General features: G+C 37.3%; 1 protein-coding gene across 1 annotated transcript in view; it reads right to left on the bottom strand.

Annotated features, from left to right (window-relative positions):
* Positions 1–17,602, bottom strand: part of PPA1 (inorganic pyrophosphatase 1) — a 37,687-nt gene that overhangs the window by 11,538 nt on the left and 8,547 nt on the right. The window contains exons 3-6 of the mRNA XM_072756222.1: positions 8,697–8,750; positions 7,718–7,837; positions 3,129–3,215; positions 1,709–1,835 (exon numbers count right to left, since the gene is read on the bottom strand). Coding sequence (XP_072612323.1) covers positions 1,709–1,835; positions 3,129–3,215; positions 7,718–7,837; positions 8,697–8,750 — 388 coding nt within the window. The remainder of the gene's footprint in view (positions 1–1,708; positions 1,836–3,128; positions 3,216–7,717; positions 7,838–8,696; positions 8,751–17,602) is intronic.

A 17,602-nucleotide genomic window follows, 5' to 3' on the forward strand; every position in this document is an offset into this window, starting at 1 on the left:
CTGGTGTCCACAATACATAAAAAACTCTTATAATCCAACAATAAAACATACCACTAGAATGGCTATAATAATAATAAAAAAAGTAACAAGTGAGCAAGGAAGTAGAGAAATTGGAACACTTATAGCAAGCTGGCAGGACTGGTAAAATGATGCAGCTGCTTTGGGAAAGAGTTTGGCCATTCCCGAAAAGGTTAAACATGAGAGTTTCCATATGATTCAGCAACTCCACTCCTAGGTATCTGTATCTGAGAAGATTAAAAACATTTGTCCACATAAAAGTTGTTCAGGCATGTTCAAAGCAGCAGCATTATTCCTAATAGCCAAAAACAAACCAAATGTCTATCAACAGATGAATGGATAAACACAATGTGGCATATATCAATGCAATGTATGGAATTCAGCCAAAAAAAGGAAGGAGTACTGATACGTGCTACAACATGGATGCACCTAGTAAGCATTATGCTAAGTAAAAGAAACCAGACACAAAAGGTCACAAGTATATGAAATTCCAAGTATACGAAACATGCAGGATGGGGAAATCCATGGAGACAGACTTGCAGATTAGTGGTTGCCAAAGCCCAGGAAGAGCAGGGACTAGGGAGTAACAACTTAGAGGGAAAGTTTTCCTTTCAAGTGATGAAATGTCCTGAAACTAGACAGTGGTGAAGGCTGTACAACCTTGTGAATGTACTATATGCCACTAAACTGTACACTTTAAAATGGTTAAAACGGTGAATTTTGTGTTAAGTGAATTTTACCACCAAAAAAAAAGAAAAGAAAAGAAAAAAAAAAGGGTGTGGGGGGGCAGAGGGAGGGGCGGCAGATGAAAGAAGTACTGATATATGTTAAGATGTAGATGAGCCTTGAAAACATGATGCTGGGTAGCCCGGGTGGCTCAGTGGTTTAGCGCTCCCTTCAGCCCGAGGTGTGGTCCTGGAGACCCGGGATCAAGTCCTCTGTCGGGCTCCCTGCATGGAGCCTGCTTCTCCCTCTGCTTGTGTCTCTGCCTCTCTCTCTCTCTCTCTCTCTCTCTCTAGCTCTCATAAATAAATAAATAAAATCTTTTTTAAAAAAAAAGGAAGAAAGAAAGAAAAAGAAAACATGATGCTATGTGAAAGAAGCCAGCCAGGCACATTATCATATGATTCCACTTGTGTGAAATGTTCAGAACAGGCAAATCCATAAAGACAGGCAATAGATTAGTGGTTGCCAGGGACAGCAGGAAGTGGAAATACTGAGGGATTGCTAATGGATATAGGGCTTCCTCTTAGGGTGGGGAACTTGTTCTGGAATTAGGTAGTAGTGATAGTTGTACAACCAAGTAAATATATAAGAAATCGTAGAATTATATACTTTAAAGCTGCAAATTTTACAGAATGCAGATCATGTCTCAATAAAAAAAATTTTTTTTTAAGTAAATAAATAGAGCAACTGAATGCTAGTATGTGTGGAAGGAAAAAAGAAAACAGTAGACACAAACTACCAGATTTTTCCTTTCCTGGAACAAAGGAGAAAGTTTAGTTAACTACTAAGAAGTTCACTATGTAAAGTAACATCGCTTTGTTGAATATTTTGCTTCTCCATTCTTTAACAGTCTGAAGGCATGGGCTTATTCTTTATTGCTTACTGAAGCCAATTCTGTCATTATAGGTTAAGTTTGGTGGTGCATAAGATTTGGATACAGACTTAGATCTTCAGATTTCCTTACCATTGTAATTGGCTGCATCAGGATCATCCACATTAATGGCAATGACTTTCCAGTCAGTTTCTCCTTCATCAATCATAGCCAGTATGCCCAGAACTTTCACCCTAATTATTTCACCTCTTGCACATACCTAAGAGTCAATACCCACAGTTAGGACCATACTACAGAATGAACCTTTGGAAGAAAAGTTTTACTTGGTAGTTAACAGGAAATACAGAAGATGCTGAATTTCTGCAAACTTACCTTAAGATTGTTCCTTTAAGCAATTTTTAAAAAGCTAAACAAGCAAATCCCTGTCAGTCCTATCAAAATTGAAAATAGGTACCTTATTACTTATAGGCCCTAAGAAAAGCAATAATATGGTTCAGGATAATTCCTACTTTTTGAACTGCCACTGTTTGTGCCAAAGAACAAATCCACCATAATGTCTCAAATTCATATTTAAATGTGTTTTCTTAAAATAAGTCAGTCAGAGAAAGACAAATACCATATGATCTCACTCATTTGTGGAATTCAAGAAAGAAAAAAGATGAACATATAGGAAGGGGGAAAGAAAAAAAGGAGAGAAGGAAACAAATCATAAGAGACTCTTAGAGACAGAGAACAAACAGGGTTGCTAGAGGGCGGTAGATGGGGTAGGGGATAGATGGGTGATGGGGATTAAGGAGGCACCTGTGTTGAGCACTGGTTGTTGTATGTAAATGATAAACCACTGAATTCTACTGAAACCAAAAAAAAAAAAAATTCTACTGAAACCAATATTGCACTATATGTTAACCAGTAAATAAATAAATAATAAATATAAATAAACAAATAAACAAACAAACAAGCTTTCTCAGCTTTTTATTTTATAGAAACGACTGAATTAGGCAAATCATATATGACTTAACTTTATGAGTTAAAAAAATGAATGACAGCCTTCTTTTTGGTTAACTATTTCCCTGAGCCTGAGAAAAACCATAAAGAAATAGAATTATAGTCATAATCTTAGAGCAGCCCTACTTGATAAAGAAATTCTGACCAATTGTCTCCAGCCCATGAGGTTATCTGGCATGAGTCAGGTCGCTGACTGCTCCCAGTCATTAGGTAAAGTTTGCCCCGTATTGAGATGAAATTTGCCTCCTAGTACTCTTCACCTACTGACTCACCATCTGCCTTCTGAAGCAATGAGGACACAACCATTTCTCCCACATGTATGTACAGTCATGTGTGCATATATACAAACTTTTCCACACTAGTTTTAAATGCACAGATTGTAACATACAAATGCTTCAATGAACCAGAAGCTTTTAATTTATCAAAGGGACATCATTATTTTGCTGATACTCATATATTTTATCAACAATATTTTTTGAAGTATGAACTTTGTATACCTCATTACTATCTTGCTGACTCTACAGAAAAATATTTCAGATTCCATTACCTTACTTCCAATTTCACACACATCGATGGGGTCATTGTCACCACAACAGCCAGTATGTTTGTCATTGTGTCCTGGGTCTTCCCAAGTCTAAAAAAAATAACAATAATAAGGCTGACAGTATATCACTCTTCTACATGTTACTAACAAAGTGGATCATGTTTGACATTAAAAAGTAACACCCCATGAGTCTGCAAAAATACAAATCCAGTCAACAATACTCAAAAAAAATTTTTTTAAGATTTATTTATTTATTTATTTATTTATTTATTTATTTATGATAGAGAGAGAGAGAGAGATAGAGAGAGGCAGAGACACAGGCAGAGGGAGAAGCAGGCTCCATGCTGGGAGCCCGACGTGGCACTCGATCCCGGGACTCCAGGATTGCGCCCTGGGCCAAAGGCAGGCGCTAAACCGCTGAGCCACCCAGGGATCCCCCCGAAAAAATTTTTTTAAATATGAATCTTTAGCTATTTTCTTCTCATTTTTAATTTTGCAGGTTCCTCACAGGGAGCCCACCCAATGCAGGACTCGATCCTCAGAGCCCAGGATCATGCCCTGAGCCAAAGGCAGATGCTCAACCGCTAAGCCACCCAGGCGTCCCTATTTTCTTCTCATTTTTAAGAAATTATTTCATTTTTTTTTAAAGATTTTATTTATTCATGAGAGACACACATAGAGAGAGAGGCAGAGACACTGGCAGAGGGAGAAGCAGGCTCCATGCAGGGAGCCTGATGTGGGACTCGATCCCAGGTCTCCAGGATCACACCCTGGGCCGAAGGCAGCACTAAACCACTGAGCCACCTGGGCTGCCCCAATTTTTTTTTTTAATTTTTATTTATTTATGATAGTCACAGAGAGATAGAGAGAGGCAGAGACACAGGCAGAGGGAGAAGCAGGCTCCATGCACCGGGAGCCCGACGTGGGATTCGATCCCGGGTCTCCAGGATCGCGCCCTGGGCCAAAGGCAGGCGCCAAACCGCTGCGCCACCCAGGGATCCCGAGCCCCAACATTTAATTAAAATTATTGTATATAGTGAAGATTCTTAGATGTAAAATAAAAATTTGGGCAGCAGGGATCCCTGGGTGGCGCAGCGGTTTGGCGCCTGCCTTTGGCCCAGGGCGCGATCCTGGAGATCCGGGATCGAATCCCACGTCGGGCTCCCGGTGCATGGAGCCTGCTTCTCCCTCTGCCTGTGTCTCTGCCTCTCTCTCTCTCTGACTATCATAAACAAATAAAAAACAATAATAAAAAAAATAAATAAATGTTGGGGCTCTATTATGCTACATATGCTATATATGCTCAAAAATATGCTAAACTGAATTTAAAACTTAAAAGAAAGAATAATCTTTTCTTAAGTTTATTTATTTGTTTTATTTTTAGTAATCTCTACACTCAACATGGGGCTTGACTCCCCACCTGAGATCAAGAGTCACAGGCTCTACTGACTAAGCCAGCCAGGGTCCCAATAATGAACCTATTTAAAACAAGCAAAAACAACCACCTAATAATAGCTCAGACAACATGCAACACAAATACAGACCCAAATATTTACCTAAAAAACACATTGAAAGTAAAATGCGTTTGATGAACTCTTCATGTTCACTATCTTCTACTAACTAGATTTTCTTTAGAACAAATTTCCAAAACAGACGTAGGTAGACAGTAGTACTAATGGAAATGAGGGGATCCCTGGGTGGCTCAGCGGTTTGGTGCCTGCCTTTGGCCCAGGGCACGATCCTGGAGCCCCGAATCGAGTCCTGTGTCGGGCTCCCAGAATGGAGCCTGCTTTTCCCTCCTCCTGTGTCTCTGCCTCTTTCTCTCTCTCTCTGTGTCTAACATAAATAAAAATAAATAAATAAATCTTTAAAAAATAAAGTAAAATAATAAAATAAATAATAAAATAAAATAAATAATAAAATAAAAAATAAAACAAATAAAATAAAAAAATAAAATAAAATTTAAAATAAATAAAATAAAATTTAAAATAAAATAAAATAAAAAATAGAATAGAATAGAAAAATTAAATAAAAAAATAAAATAAAAAAATAAAAAAATAAAATAAAATAAAATAAAATAAAAATAAAAATTAAAAAAGTAAGTAAAATAAAATAAATAAAATAAAATAAATAAAATAAAATAAATAAAAATAAAATAAAATAAAAATAAAATAAAAATAAAATAAAATAAAATATAAAATAAAATAAAAAATAAAATATAAAATAAAATAAAATAAAATAAAATAAAAAATAAAATAATAAATAAAATAAAAAAATATAAAATAAAATAAAATAATAAAAAAATAAAATAAAATAAAATAAAATATAAAATAAAATAAAATAAAATAATAAAATATAAAATAAAATAAATAAAATAAATAAAATAAAAAATAAAATAAAATAAAATAAATAATAAAATAAAATAAAATAAATAAAATAAAATAAAATAAAATAAAATAAAATAAAATAAAATAAAATAAAATAAAATAAAATAAATGGAAATGAGAGGCTCTGGTGGTAAAAGTGTCATCACTGACCAGGAGCCAAGACTGAAAAGTTTAATCAGGATTTTTCTGGAGCTTTCAATTGCTGGCTTTATTTCCTGAGTCCTCGTAAAGCATCTCACAAATGAATGGATAGTCTGCGCACTACCAGAAGTTTAAAATGTAGCCATTGTTCTAGTTCTTTGCTCCCCAATCTAGAACTTATATCTTGGATTTGTTTGCTACTCAACTGGAGTAAAGGCAAAAACATCACAGTGAAGAGGCATAAAGGGCAACTGGGGGATCCCTGGGTGGCTCAGTGGTTTAGCAGTGCCTTCAGCCCAGGGTGTGATCCTGCCTGTGTCTCTGCCTCTCTCTCTGTGTCTCTCATGAATAAATAAATACAATCTTAAAAAAAAAAAAAAAAAAAGGGCAACTGGGTCCAACAAAGCCAAATCCAACCTCCAGAAGAGTAAGTAGTTCAACAGTGTTTTCCCAGAGGGATCGTTTTTTGAGACTAACGACTAAAGCCACTAAAGTACAAGGTGAAGTGCTATAATTAAGGCAAATGACTCTGTGATTACCTGACAAGCTAGGAGTTTGATCTATGTTTTCATAACTTACAGATTGTTTCACAGCAGATTCCACTTAGTAGACTTAATGGTTAATAAAAACAAACCATTTATCAACAGGAAAAATTAAATTGAGTATTTCATGTAAAAATCATAAGTACCACAGGCATTAGCCTGCTAAATCAGAATTAAATATCCATCATTTACTTATAACAGACACAATTCTAGTTATTCTTCATTCAAATATTAAAAAAGAACCTACTATGCACACTGGGATGGTCTGGGGATAAATTGGTAAGCAATGTGGATATCCTCCCTCCTCAAAGTGTTGGCTATTTAGGAAAACAGAACCCAGGGCACCTGGGTGACTCCGTGGTTGAGCATCTGCCTTCAGCTCAGGTTGTGATCCTGGGGTCCTGAGATCACGTTCCACATAAGGCTCCCCAAAGGGAGCCTGCTTCTCCTTCTCCCTATGTCTCTCTCTCTCTCTCTCTCTCTCTCTCTGTGTCTCTCATGAATAAATAAATAAAATCTTTTTTTTTTTTTTTAAAGGAAAACAGGGGCAGCCCAGGTGGCTCAGTGGTTTAGTGCCGCCTTCAGCCCAGGGCATGATCCTGGAGACTCAGGATCAAGTCCCACGTCGGGCTCCCTGCATGGAGCCTGCTTCTCCCTCTGCCTGTGACTCTGCTTCTCTCTGTGTCTCTCATGAATAAATAAAATCTTTTAAAACATAAAATAAAGGAAAACAGAATCCCATTTACTACTCTATCACAAAAGAGTGGCATTAAGAAGAAGAAATCAGGACTCTTAACATAAAAGCATACATGCGCTAGGTTCCTCACAACAGCCTGTGAGCTAGGTGCTAGTAATATCTTGGGGAGATAGGTCTTGGGAAGGAAGAAAGGCAAGTTAGTCGAGTGAGCTAGCAAATAACAGACTTGAGATGTGGTACCAATACAGAGCTTTCAACCACCAGGCTATACAGGCTCTCCTAACAGGTTTGCCACTCATTATGTAAAGAAATAGTGTGTATGGTTTATGACCAGTCCATACAGAAAATAAATATTTCAGAAAAGAATAAACTTTCAAATGTGAATTTAAACACTGTAAACAGGGACACCTCAGTGGCATAGCGGTTGGGCATCTGCCTTTGGCTCAGGGCGTGATCCCAGGATCCAGGATCGGATTCCACATCGGGCTCCTTGCATGGAGGCTTCTTCTCCCTCTGCCTTGGTCTCTGCCTCTCTCTCTCTCTCTCTCTCTCTGCCCCTCTCTCTCTCTCTTTCTCTCTCTCTGTGTCTCTCATGAATAAATAAATAAATGAAATCTTAGAAAAAATAAACACTGTAAACATTTATCTTTCAGTTTATTTTGAAAATAACTTGTTCAAGAAAGTACTGAAATAATTACTCTTCTGTTGTTAAAATCTACCATAGTGAACACTTTCCACAGGTGTCTAAATCTTTTTCATTAACACCAGCGGGTTAACTTTTTGTAAGCTAAAAAGTACATTTCGAGCAATCACACAGGGACATACCTGGGGGATGGCACCATAGTTCCAGATATATCCTTTATAAGGGAACAAATTTGCAACATAACGGAGTTTTCCTTTCTTCACATCTTGTTTAATTGGGTTTAGAGGGTCCTTTGTAGCTATCTGAAATAAAAAATTTCAAATCAGAATATTTGGATATAAAATACTATTCAAATAAGGATTTGAGGAAATGAATTGTGGAATACATAGCCCCTAATTCCACTTTAATGACATGCTTTACCTCTAACATTTTCATGATTTGATATGTTTTTCCGTAATCAGCCTTTAAGTGGAAAACTTATTTGAGGTATACAGAAAGGAAAACAAACAAAAAACATTTACTTACTCCAGAAAGCAAAAACTAAAATTATCCTAATAATTCCTAACATTAGTAATAAATCCTAACATTGGAGAAATGTTTTAAGGTTTCTTTTAAACAGGCAAAATAAATATTATCCAACTTAAAATTTTCTTTAAAACATTTTAAATTATTCAAATATTTGAGTATATAACATATACAAAGTGGGGTTACTGTCAAAAAGCTTAATTAACTGATATAAAATGTGTAACAAATAACCACAACAAAAAGCCAAAACTATTAGGTATCATCAGAAAGAAATTAACAAAATGCAATAGAAATTCTAATAAAATCACAGGTGGCTGGGGTAACTAAAGAGAGCCCACTGACTCTGTGGAGGCATCAATGATGGACTTAAGAGGACAAAAGAGGAGAAAAAGGTAATTCTAGGCTTTCAAAATGCCAGAAGCAAGGGTGTGGAGACGGAAAGTCCATAGCATATTTGCAAACAGTAACTGGTTGGGTTGGAGTCTCAGTGGGAGATTGGCAGGCAATAGGGGATCCAACTGGAAAGCAGATTGCACTAACAAGAAGGGCTTCAGCTGTTGAACCCTTAAACAAATCAGTGTGGCTAGGTCAAAGTTAGTACCCTAAGTCTAATTATGAATATAAGGGGAAACATACCTCCATTTTTGCATTAGACCAGCGTGGTACTTCAACTACCATGTGGAAAACGTCCTGAAAAAAAAAAAACAAAAACAAAAAAAAACAGAATTCAGATGGTCCTAGGAGCTAATCTATTCTCTTACTTCAGTGAGCATGCTCTAGTTCTTCCAGAATTAAATTGTTCATTGTTTTGGACTTTGGAAGTCAATGGGCTTTCAGTAAAATTCATCAAAAAAAAATCAGATAACTGATGAAGAATGAAGAGATAAAGCAAATATGCAAAATAACTGTAGAATCAAGGTGGTGGCTGTATGCCTGTCCATGGTGTATATTCTTTCAACTTTTTTGTGTGTTTAAGTAAAGATAATAACTTTTTCATAATAAAATGTTGGGGGTGGGTAAGAATGTTCCTATAAAGAAACAGTTTTTAAACATAACAGAACTTCTATCTCTGAGGAAGCCCATCTTCAAAGTGATCATTTCCAACGGCTACTTACTTCCTCCAATGACAGTGCAATTGCTGAGGATGTTTTCGGAACTCTGATTTCAGAGGCAGTTTGTAAGACAACCCAAGTCCATTTAATTACTTTGTCATACTTTAGTTTTAGCCTCATACAAAATCAATCAGCTCAATTACCCACATCATTCTCCCAACTTGGCTGTTTTTAAAAAATCAAGTACTCCTTGAAAAGACAAGAAGTTTGACACTGAAGAGTACATAAGTTCCAAAAATATTTTGATTCATGGCAGTGCTACTGTAATTAGTTTACTGCCTTAAACTGAGCTTTACTTTTTTTTTTAATTTTTATTTATTTATGATAGTCACAGAGAGAGAGAGAGAGAGAGGCAGAGACATAGGCAGAGGGAGAAGCAGGCTCATGCACTGGGAGCCCGACGTGGGATTTGATCCCGGGTCTCCAGGATTATGCCCTGGGCCAAAGGCAGGCGCCAAACTGCTGTGCCACCCAGGGATCCCTTAAACTGAGCTTTAAATGGTCAAATTTATTTTTACCAAGAGATCAAACTTTTTTTTTTAAGATGTTATTTATTTATTTATTTAAGAGAGACGCAGAGAGAGAGGCAGAGACACAGGCAGAGGGAGAAGCAGGCTCCATGCAGAGAGCCTGATGCGGGACTCGATCCTGGATCCTGGGATCATGCTCCGAGCCGAAGGCAGATGCTCGACCACTGAGCCACCCAGGCGTCCCGGGATCAAACTTTAAATGCAGTTTTCCAATTTATAGCCTCTGCAAAAGGCTTATATGAAGACAAATCTGCAATTATTCTTTTATAAAATGTATATTTTTAAAGGGAGATTTCAAATGAAAATCACTTAGTTACACACTTCTTAGGATTACTTCTCTGCTACTTTGCATCACAAATAGGGACTGGTAAAAAGAGAGATAAGTGCTCTATCCCTGTAAGGTAAATACTATGTGGTTTAGAAAAAGTAACACATTGTTCATGGGTAGACCCAATCTTTGATTAAATTTCATTCTACCTACTACACGTTTTCAAGAACTGCATCTATCTTGTACACTACTCAGGTAGGTATTAAAATGGAAGATCTTGGGACACTTGGGTGGCTCCGTGGTTGAGTGTCTGCCTTCAGCTCAGGGTGTGATCCCGGAGTCCTGGGATCGAGTCCTGCATCAGACTCCCTGCGAGGAGCCTGCTTCTCCCTCTGCCTGTGTCTCTGCCTCTCTCTGTGTCTTTTATGAATAAATAAATAAAATCTTTAAAAAAAAAAAAAGATTTTTACGAACTAATCATACGAGTCATACGAACAAGCAGCAATATCTTAAGGGTCCACAAGATGGCGCTGCTACCACGTGAAAGTGAGAAGCAAAAACCAAGGAGACTGGTTTTTGTTTTTTTAAGATTTTATTTATTTATTCATGAGAGACACAGAGAGAGAGGCAGAGACACAGGCAGAGGGAGAAGCAGGCTCCATGCAGGGAGCCTGACGTGGGACTCAATCCCGAGTCTCCAGGATCAGGCCCTGGCCCAAGGCAGGTAGTAAGCCACCCAAGGATTCCCAGAGATTGGTTTTTTTAAAGAAAGCGTTACCAAATAAATAAATTACCTCAAGGGAAAAAGTAGCAAATAGAGGTAAAATATATGATTTCAAAATTTAGTAACTATATTTATAGAACATTTTAATTGGATTACATGATAAATACGATGATAAATATAGAGCCTCAAAATACATGATAAATATATGATATATATAGATCCTCAAAAACCACATTATATAATGATACAAAAACCCACATAACTATATATAATGGGAAGCAAGTAAGCAAGCAAGCAAAGAAAGAAAAGAAAGACCAACATTACAGGAAAGAAAACATCTTTCTGAAAATGGTAAGATAACTACTGCAAACAGAACTCCAAAACTGTGAAGGTTTGATGCTTTTTAGAAATTAGGTAAGCCAAAAAATAGCAAGGAGTATCCTTAAAAAGTCTCAGAGCTGATTCATTCATTTTCTTTCAACAAATAATGAATCACTGGGATCCCTGGGTAGCGCAGCGGTTTGGCGCCTGCCTTTGGCCCAGGGCGCGATCCTGGAGACCCGGGATCGAATCCCACATCGGGCTCCCGGTGCATGGAGCCTGCTTCTCCCTCTGCCTGTGTCTCTGCCTCTCTCTCTATCTCTCTGTGACTATCATAAATAAATTAAAAAAAAAAAAAATAATGAATCACTGATTGCCACTGTTCTGTTACTTTCCCAGGCCCTGAAGACTAGTGGTGAACAGAAATAAAAGCTCCTTTTACTCCCTAAAAGTTGGATCTCCAAATTGGGTTGTTTCTGTGTGGAGTCCTCAGGCTACAGCCGGGGAGTCCACAAACCTGAGTGAGGGACCTTGTCTGTAAAACGAAATGTTTAACACATTTTCAAGTGTTTGGGATGCTGTAGTGATTATTGTATCTTTTTTTTTTTTTTAAGACTTTATTTATTCACGACAGACACAGAGAAAGAGAGAGGCAGAGACACAGGCAGAGGGAGAAGCAGGCTCCATGCCGGGAGCCTGACAGGAAACTCGATCCTGGGTCTCCAGGATCACACCCTGGGCTGAAGGTAGTGCTAAACCACTGGGCCACCGGGGCTGCCCATTTATTATATCTTTTTTTAAAGCAATGAGCTTGGGATGCCTGAGTGGCTGAGGTTGAGCATCTGCCTTTCGCTCAGGGCGTGATCCTGGAATCCAGGATCAAATCCCACATTGGGCTCCCTGCATGGAGCCTGCTTCTCCCTCTGCCTGTCTCTGCCTCTCTCTCTGTCTCTTGTGAATAAATAAAATCTTTTTAAAAAATTATTAAAAAAATAAAATAAAGCAATGAGCTTATAGCTTTTAGTCATTATTCTCTCCAATTATTATCACAATATAGGTGTTACTTAAGTATTTTGATATACAACAGAGGAGCTTCATTCTTTAGCAGGCACTACTACTACAGAATAGTTTATTCCTCCTAGAAAACCATGGCTGCAATTCAGAGAGTTGTTCAGGTGACCAGTAATCCTTAGGATTTTCAGGGTAATATAAGTAATCCAACCAATTACTACATTGCCAGAAGCGCTTTTACTGTTAAATTATGCATTCTAATTGGAACTCCTATGCACTGTTTGTAGGAATGTAAGATGGAATAGCCACTGTGAAAAATGGCAATCCTCCCAAAAACTAAAAACAGAATTACCCTATGACCCAGCAATTCCACTTCTGGGTATTTACCCAAAAGAACTGAAAGCAGGGTCTTGAAGAGGCATTTGTACACCCATGTTCATAGCAGCATGATTCACAATATCTAAGCCCAAAAGAGGAAGAAAATTCTAACATGCTATAACGTGGCTGAAACCTGAAGATGTGATAAGTGAAAGAAGCCGGTCACAAAGGACAAATACTGTATGTTTCCACTTATCTGAGGTATCTAAAGAAGCCAAATTCAGACACACAGAGTAGAGGGTAGCTGCCAGAGGATTGGCAGGAGGGATGGGGAGTTGGTGTTTAATGGGGGTGGAGTTTCAGTTTGGCAAGCCCAAGAGAGTTCTGGAGATGAAGGGTGGTTATGTTTGCACAACACTGTGAATGTACTCAATATCACTAAACTTAACAATGCTTACGACTGTCAATCTTATGTGGATTTTACAATTAACAATCAGAAAAAATTACGCATTCTCACATTTCCAATGTTTACGCATTTAAAATACTGAGGACAAGGGGTGCCTGGGTGGCTCAGTAGATTAAGTATCTGCCTTCGGCTCAGGTCATGATCCCAGGGTCCTGGGAGCAAGTCCCACATCAGGCTTCCTGCTCTGTAGGGAGCCTGCTTCTCCCTTTCCTGCTCTCCCTGCTTGAGCTCTGTGAAATAATAAAATCTTAAAAAAAAAATAAAAATAAAATAGTAAGACAAGTTTTTAGGATATTTCGTACCACCCAGTTATGTATTCATGCCTTCTTTCACTAATCCCAACTGGTTTCAACTATGACTTAGCTCAATCCTAGACTTATTATCTTATTATCCCCATTTTTAGGGCTTCTCAGAACTCTGTTCTCCACCTCTACTCTACTTTGATTCTCATCCCTGCTCTGGCATCTAGGTCCTTATTTATAGTTTCAGAGGAAGGAAGGAAGAGGTTAGCATCCCTTGTAGGAGGATTCTGACAAGCCTGTGGGAGGCAGAGGAAAGGCAAACCATAGCTTTAGCTCTGACTTCCCAAAGTTAGGCATATCAGTCTTACTTCTCAGATTTGTAATCATTTCATCAATAAGAACGTCAAAATTTAAGGATAAAATTAATTACATCATTCCATTAAATTAAAAAGACTTTAAATAAAAGTATTTTAGGGACAGAAGAAATGTAACCTATATTTTGCTTAGTCTTTTCATTTCATTCATTAAATAGGGATATTATAGTGGTATGGTGATCATAAGTTTCATCTCCAAACTGGTTAGTTTTCTTGTGGGTCAAATTAGTAGTCTAATGAGTTGTTGGCTAGTGAGCAGGCTATAGCTATTTGGTAGGCTATTATTACTAATGTAGTTAAGTATGTGTATATAGGGACCATGCTCTTAATATAATTATATCCCATTTCTGAATCTTAGTAGTAAAGTTAAATGGGTCTTTACTGGGGGACCTGTGAACACCTCATGATTTACAATCTGTTTCCAACACTGCATCTGAAGCCTAGTGAACATGACATGCTATAATGCAAAATTATGTCAGTGGCTTAAATTAGCATTTTCAAGTTGATCCATCGCATTTCTCTGGATAACCTCAGGAATCAAGGAAGAAAGACTTAGGAAAAAATACAAAATCAGTCTCTGATTCTATCATCCTTCCTTTTACTTTTCTGTTTTGCACTAAAATTTACAGAAAAACAGTGGTAGTTAGGATTTTCTTCCAAATATATCTAGAGATTAGACATGAAGCAAGAGGCTAATAAAAAACAAGGGCAGCTTGCCTTTTTTTTTTTTTTAAACCTCTAGAATAGTTTTGGAGTATAAAATCCCTATCAGAAGAGTTCACATAAGGAAATGTTCCACCCCCATAGAGGAACTTTTGAAAAGGTATACCAGATTTCATCATTTCTAAGGTATTATACCTTACTAAGTACTCACCAAGTGACAAGGGCTCTTAACTCTTGATTTTAGGTTTTGGCTTCAAGGTTGGTCTTTTGATTACAGGATATACTCTAAACTATTATATGTAAATTGATTCCTCCTTGTGCACTGTCGGTGGGAATGTAAATCAGGTGCAGCCATTATGGAAAACAGTATCCTGGTTTCTCAAAACTCTAAAACTCGAACTACCATATAATCTAGCAATCCAATTTCTGGGTATATACCCCAAAGAAATTAAATCATAATCTTGAAGAGCACTCCCATGTGTGGGAATCTTATTTAGTTTTAAAAAAGGAAATCCTGCCTCTTATGACTACATGGATAAATGTGGAAGACATATGCTAAGTGAAATATATCAGTCAGATAAAGACAAATACTATCTGATCTCCCTTGTAAGTGGAATCCAAAAAAGTCAAACTCATAAAAACAGAGTAGAAAGGTGACTGCCAAGGGCTAAAGAAAAAGTGGAAATGCTGGTACAACTTTCCATTATAAGACAATTAAGTTCAGGAGGTCTAATGTACACCATGGCTTAATGAAATTTGCTAAAAGAGCAGATATTAAGTATTCTTGTCACGCACACACACAAAAAGTAAATATGTCAAATGGTGAAGAGATCTATTTGCTTAATTGGGGGAGATCATTTCACAATGTACATATATAAAAACATTATATTATATACCTTAAATACATGACTATTTGTTAATCCTACCTCAATAGAGCTGAAAAAAATTTAAAAAAAAATTTTTTTTTTATTTTTTTAAAATCTTTTTTTTTTTAAGATTTTATTTATTTATTCATGATAGACATAGAGAGAGAGAAGCAGAGACACAGGCAGAGGGAGAAGCAGGCTCCATGCACCGGGAGCCTGATGTGGGATTCGATCCCGGGTCTCCAGGATCGCGCCCTGGGCCAAAGGCAGGCGCCAAACCACTGCGCCACCCAGGGATCCCTAAAAATTTTTAAAACAAAAAAGTAAATGGGTTCCTGATTATTTCAATGACAAAAGATGTCTATTTGAGCAGCTGATGGAAAAAAAAAATATGATAAACAAAGCTCACACCCTATTCATTTAGAATTGTAACTTCACAAAGGAAAATATGATTTATGCCAACCAAAAAACTTTGCTCACTAAATTTAGTATTAAAAGTCCAGAGGAGATGGTTAACCTATTAAAATTTAAAACCCAAGGGCCCCTGGGTGGCTCAGTGGTTGAGCATCTGCCTTCAGCTTAGGTCCCACATCCAGCTCCCTGTGGGAAGCTTGCTTCTCCCTCTGCCTGTGTCTCTGCCTGTCTCTCTCTGTCTCTCATGAATAAATACATTTTTTTAAAAAAATTTAAAACCCAAGAAACACCTTACAGTAATACTCATTTAGGTTTCCAAAAACACAGATTTCCTATTCCCGGCAATTCCAACAAACTCTATGGTATGTATCTATAGAAAGTAATAAAACTGGGCAGCCCCAGTGGCTCAGCGGTTTAGTACCACCCTTGGGTCCAGGGCATGGAGACCCAGGATTGAGTCCCACTCCCTGCGTGGAGCCTGCTCCTCCCTCTGCCTGTGTGTCTGCCTCTCTCTCTCTCTTTCTCTGTGTCTCTCATGAATGAATAAATAAAATCTTTATAAAAAAAAAAAAGTAATAAAACTTAATTGACATGCCATAGCTAAAAATAAGCTCCTTTCCAACCCTATCAGATGAGCTTTAAGAGAACTAAATTTTAAAAACAGATATTATAATCTGTTTACTTTCTTCTCTTTATAAAATTAAGCAGATGACTGCATTTTCAGGTGTCAAACTTTTCTATGATTTCAAAAAATCCCTACTCATCAGGGAGCCTGCTTTTTTCTCTCTCTCTCCCTCTGCCCCACCCTGCCCACTCACTCCCTCACTCTCTTTCTCAAATAAATAAAATAAAATAAATCACAGGTTCTAAGCCAGAATGCCGGGGTTTCAAGCCTGTCACTGCAACTTATGAGTTCTAGCTGCTGATCCTGAACAACGGGGCTAATTAAAGAACCCAGCTCAGAGAATGACATGATCACTAAATGATATAATCCACATAAGGGCTTTAGCATAGTACCTAAGGTACAAGAAGCATTCAATAAATAGTATAATATACTTTTCTAAAGATTTATTTACTTATTTGAGAAAGAGAATGCTCATGAGAGGGACAGACAGAGAGGGGATACAGGCAGACAGCCCCCTGAGCACAAAGCTCAATCCCAGGATCCTGAGATCATGACCTGAGCCGAAAAGCCAAATGCTCAATGGTCTGAGCCACCCAGGCACCCCAGTAACAGTATTTTTTTTTTTAAGAATGCAATGATCTTTATGAGGTTTCATCAATAAGCTATATATACAGAACCATGGGACATCATCAGCCTAAAATGTAATCTAAAACACTCACTAAGATTAACACTGCTCAGAGGTGAAGTAATCTGCTCAATTATCATAAGTGGTAAAACCAGGACTAAAAATAAAATCCAGATTCCTTACTCCTGATTCAGTGATTTTTACTCTATAAAATAGAGCTTTGAAAGGCTAAAGAAATAATCAGTCCTTGTGCTCAATATCATCATCCTATTTGTTTGGTTATTGTTTACTGAGACTTTCCTAAAAAGCCAGGCATTGTGGCTGTGTTACATGCATAATCATCCATCTCAACTCTATCTTTTTGATGAATAGACCACAGAGATTATGGTTAGAATATCTCTTTTCAAAATTTAGTCACCTGAAAGCTCATTTGAGGGGGAAAAATGAGTTTACTCTCAGTTATGACAAGCCAATTAAGTTTAATTGTCATCAGTTTTCATCTGTTCCTAGTTCTAACTTTGGCTTAGGAAACATGAAACCAAAAGATAAACAAAACAAAACAAAACAAAAATCCAGAAAACCCATTCCATAAACATACAAAGTGAAGGAAGAAAACAATGTTTAAATTATTAATTCAGTGACATTTTAAAAACTTCCATTTAAAGAACTGCCTAATATAAAAGAAACAGAAAATTCAAAACAAAACAAACCCTGTAAGGAAGTGAGTAATCAAAAAAGCATCCACTTGGGTATATCTCCTATATAAAGGAGATATACCTATATCTCCTATACAGGTATAATACCTATATAGGGTATATCTCCTATATATCCCAGATACCTGGGTATCTTCAGGTACCATGAGATGGTATCTTTAAGAAGTTAAGAATGATAAATGAGGGACGCCTGAGTGGCTCAACGGTTGAGCGTCTGCCTTTTTGGCTGAGGGTGTGATCCCGGGATCCGGGATCGAGTCCCACATCCAG

This window comes from Vulpes vulpes, chromosome 4, assembly GCF_048418805.1.
Source record: "Vulpes vulpes isolate BD-2025 chromosome 4, VulVul3, whole genome shotgun sequence".
Classification (NCBI taxonomy): Eukaryota; Metazoa; Chordata; class Mammalia; order Carnivora; family Canidae; genus Vulpes; species Vulpes vulpes.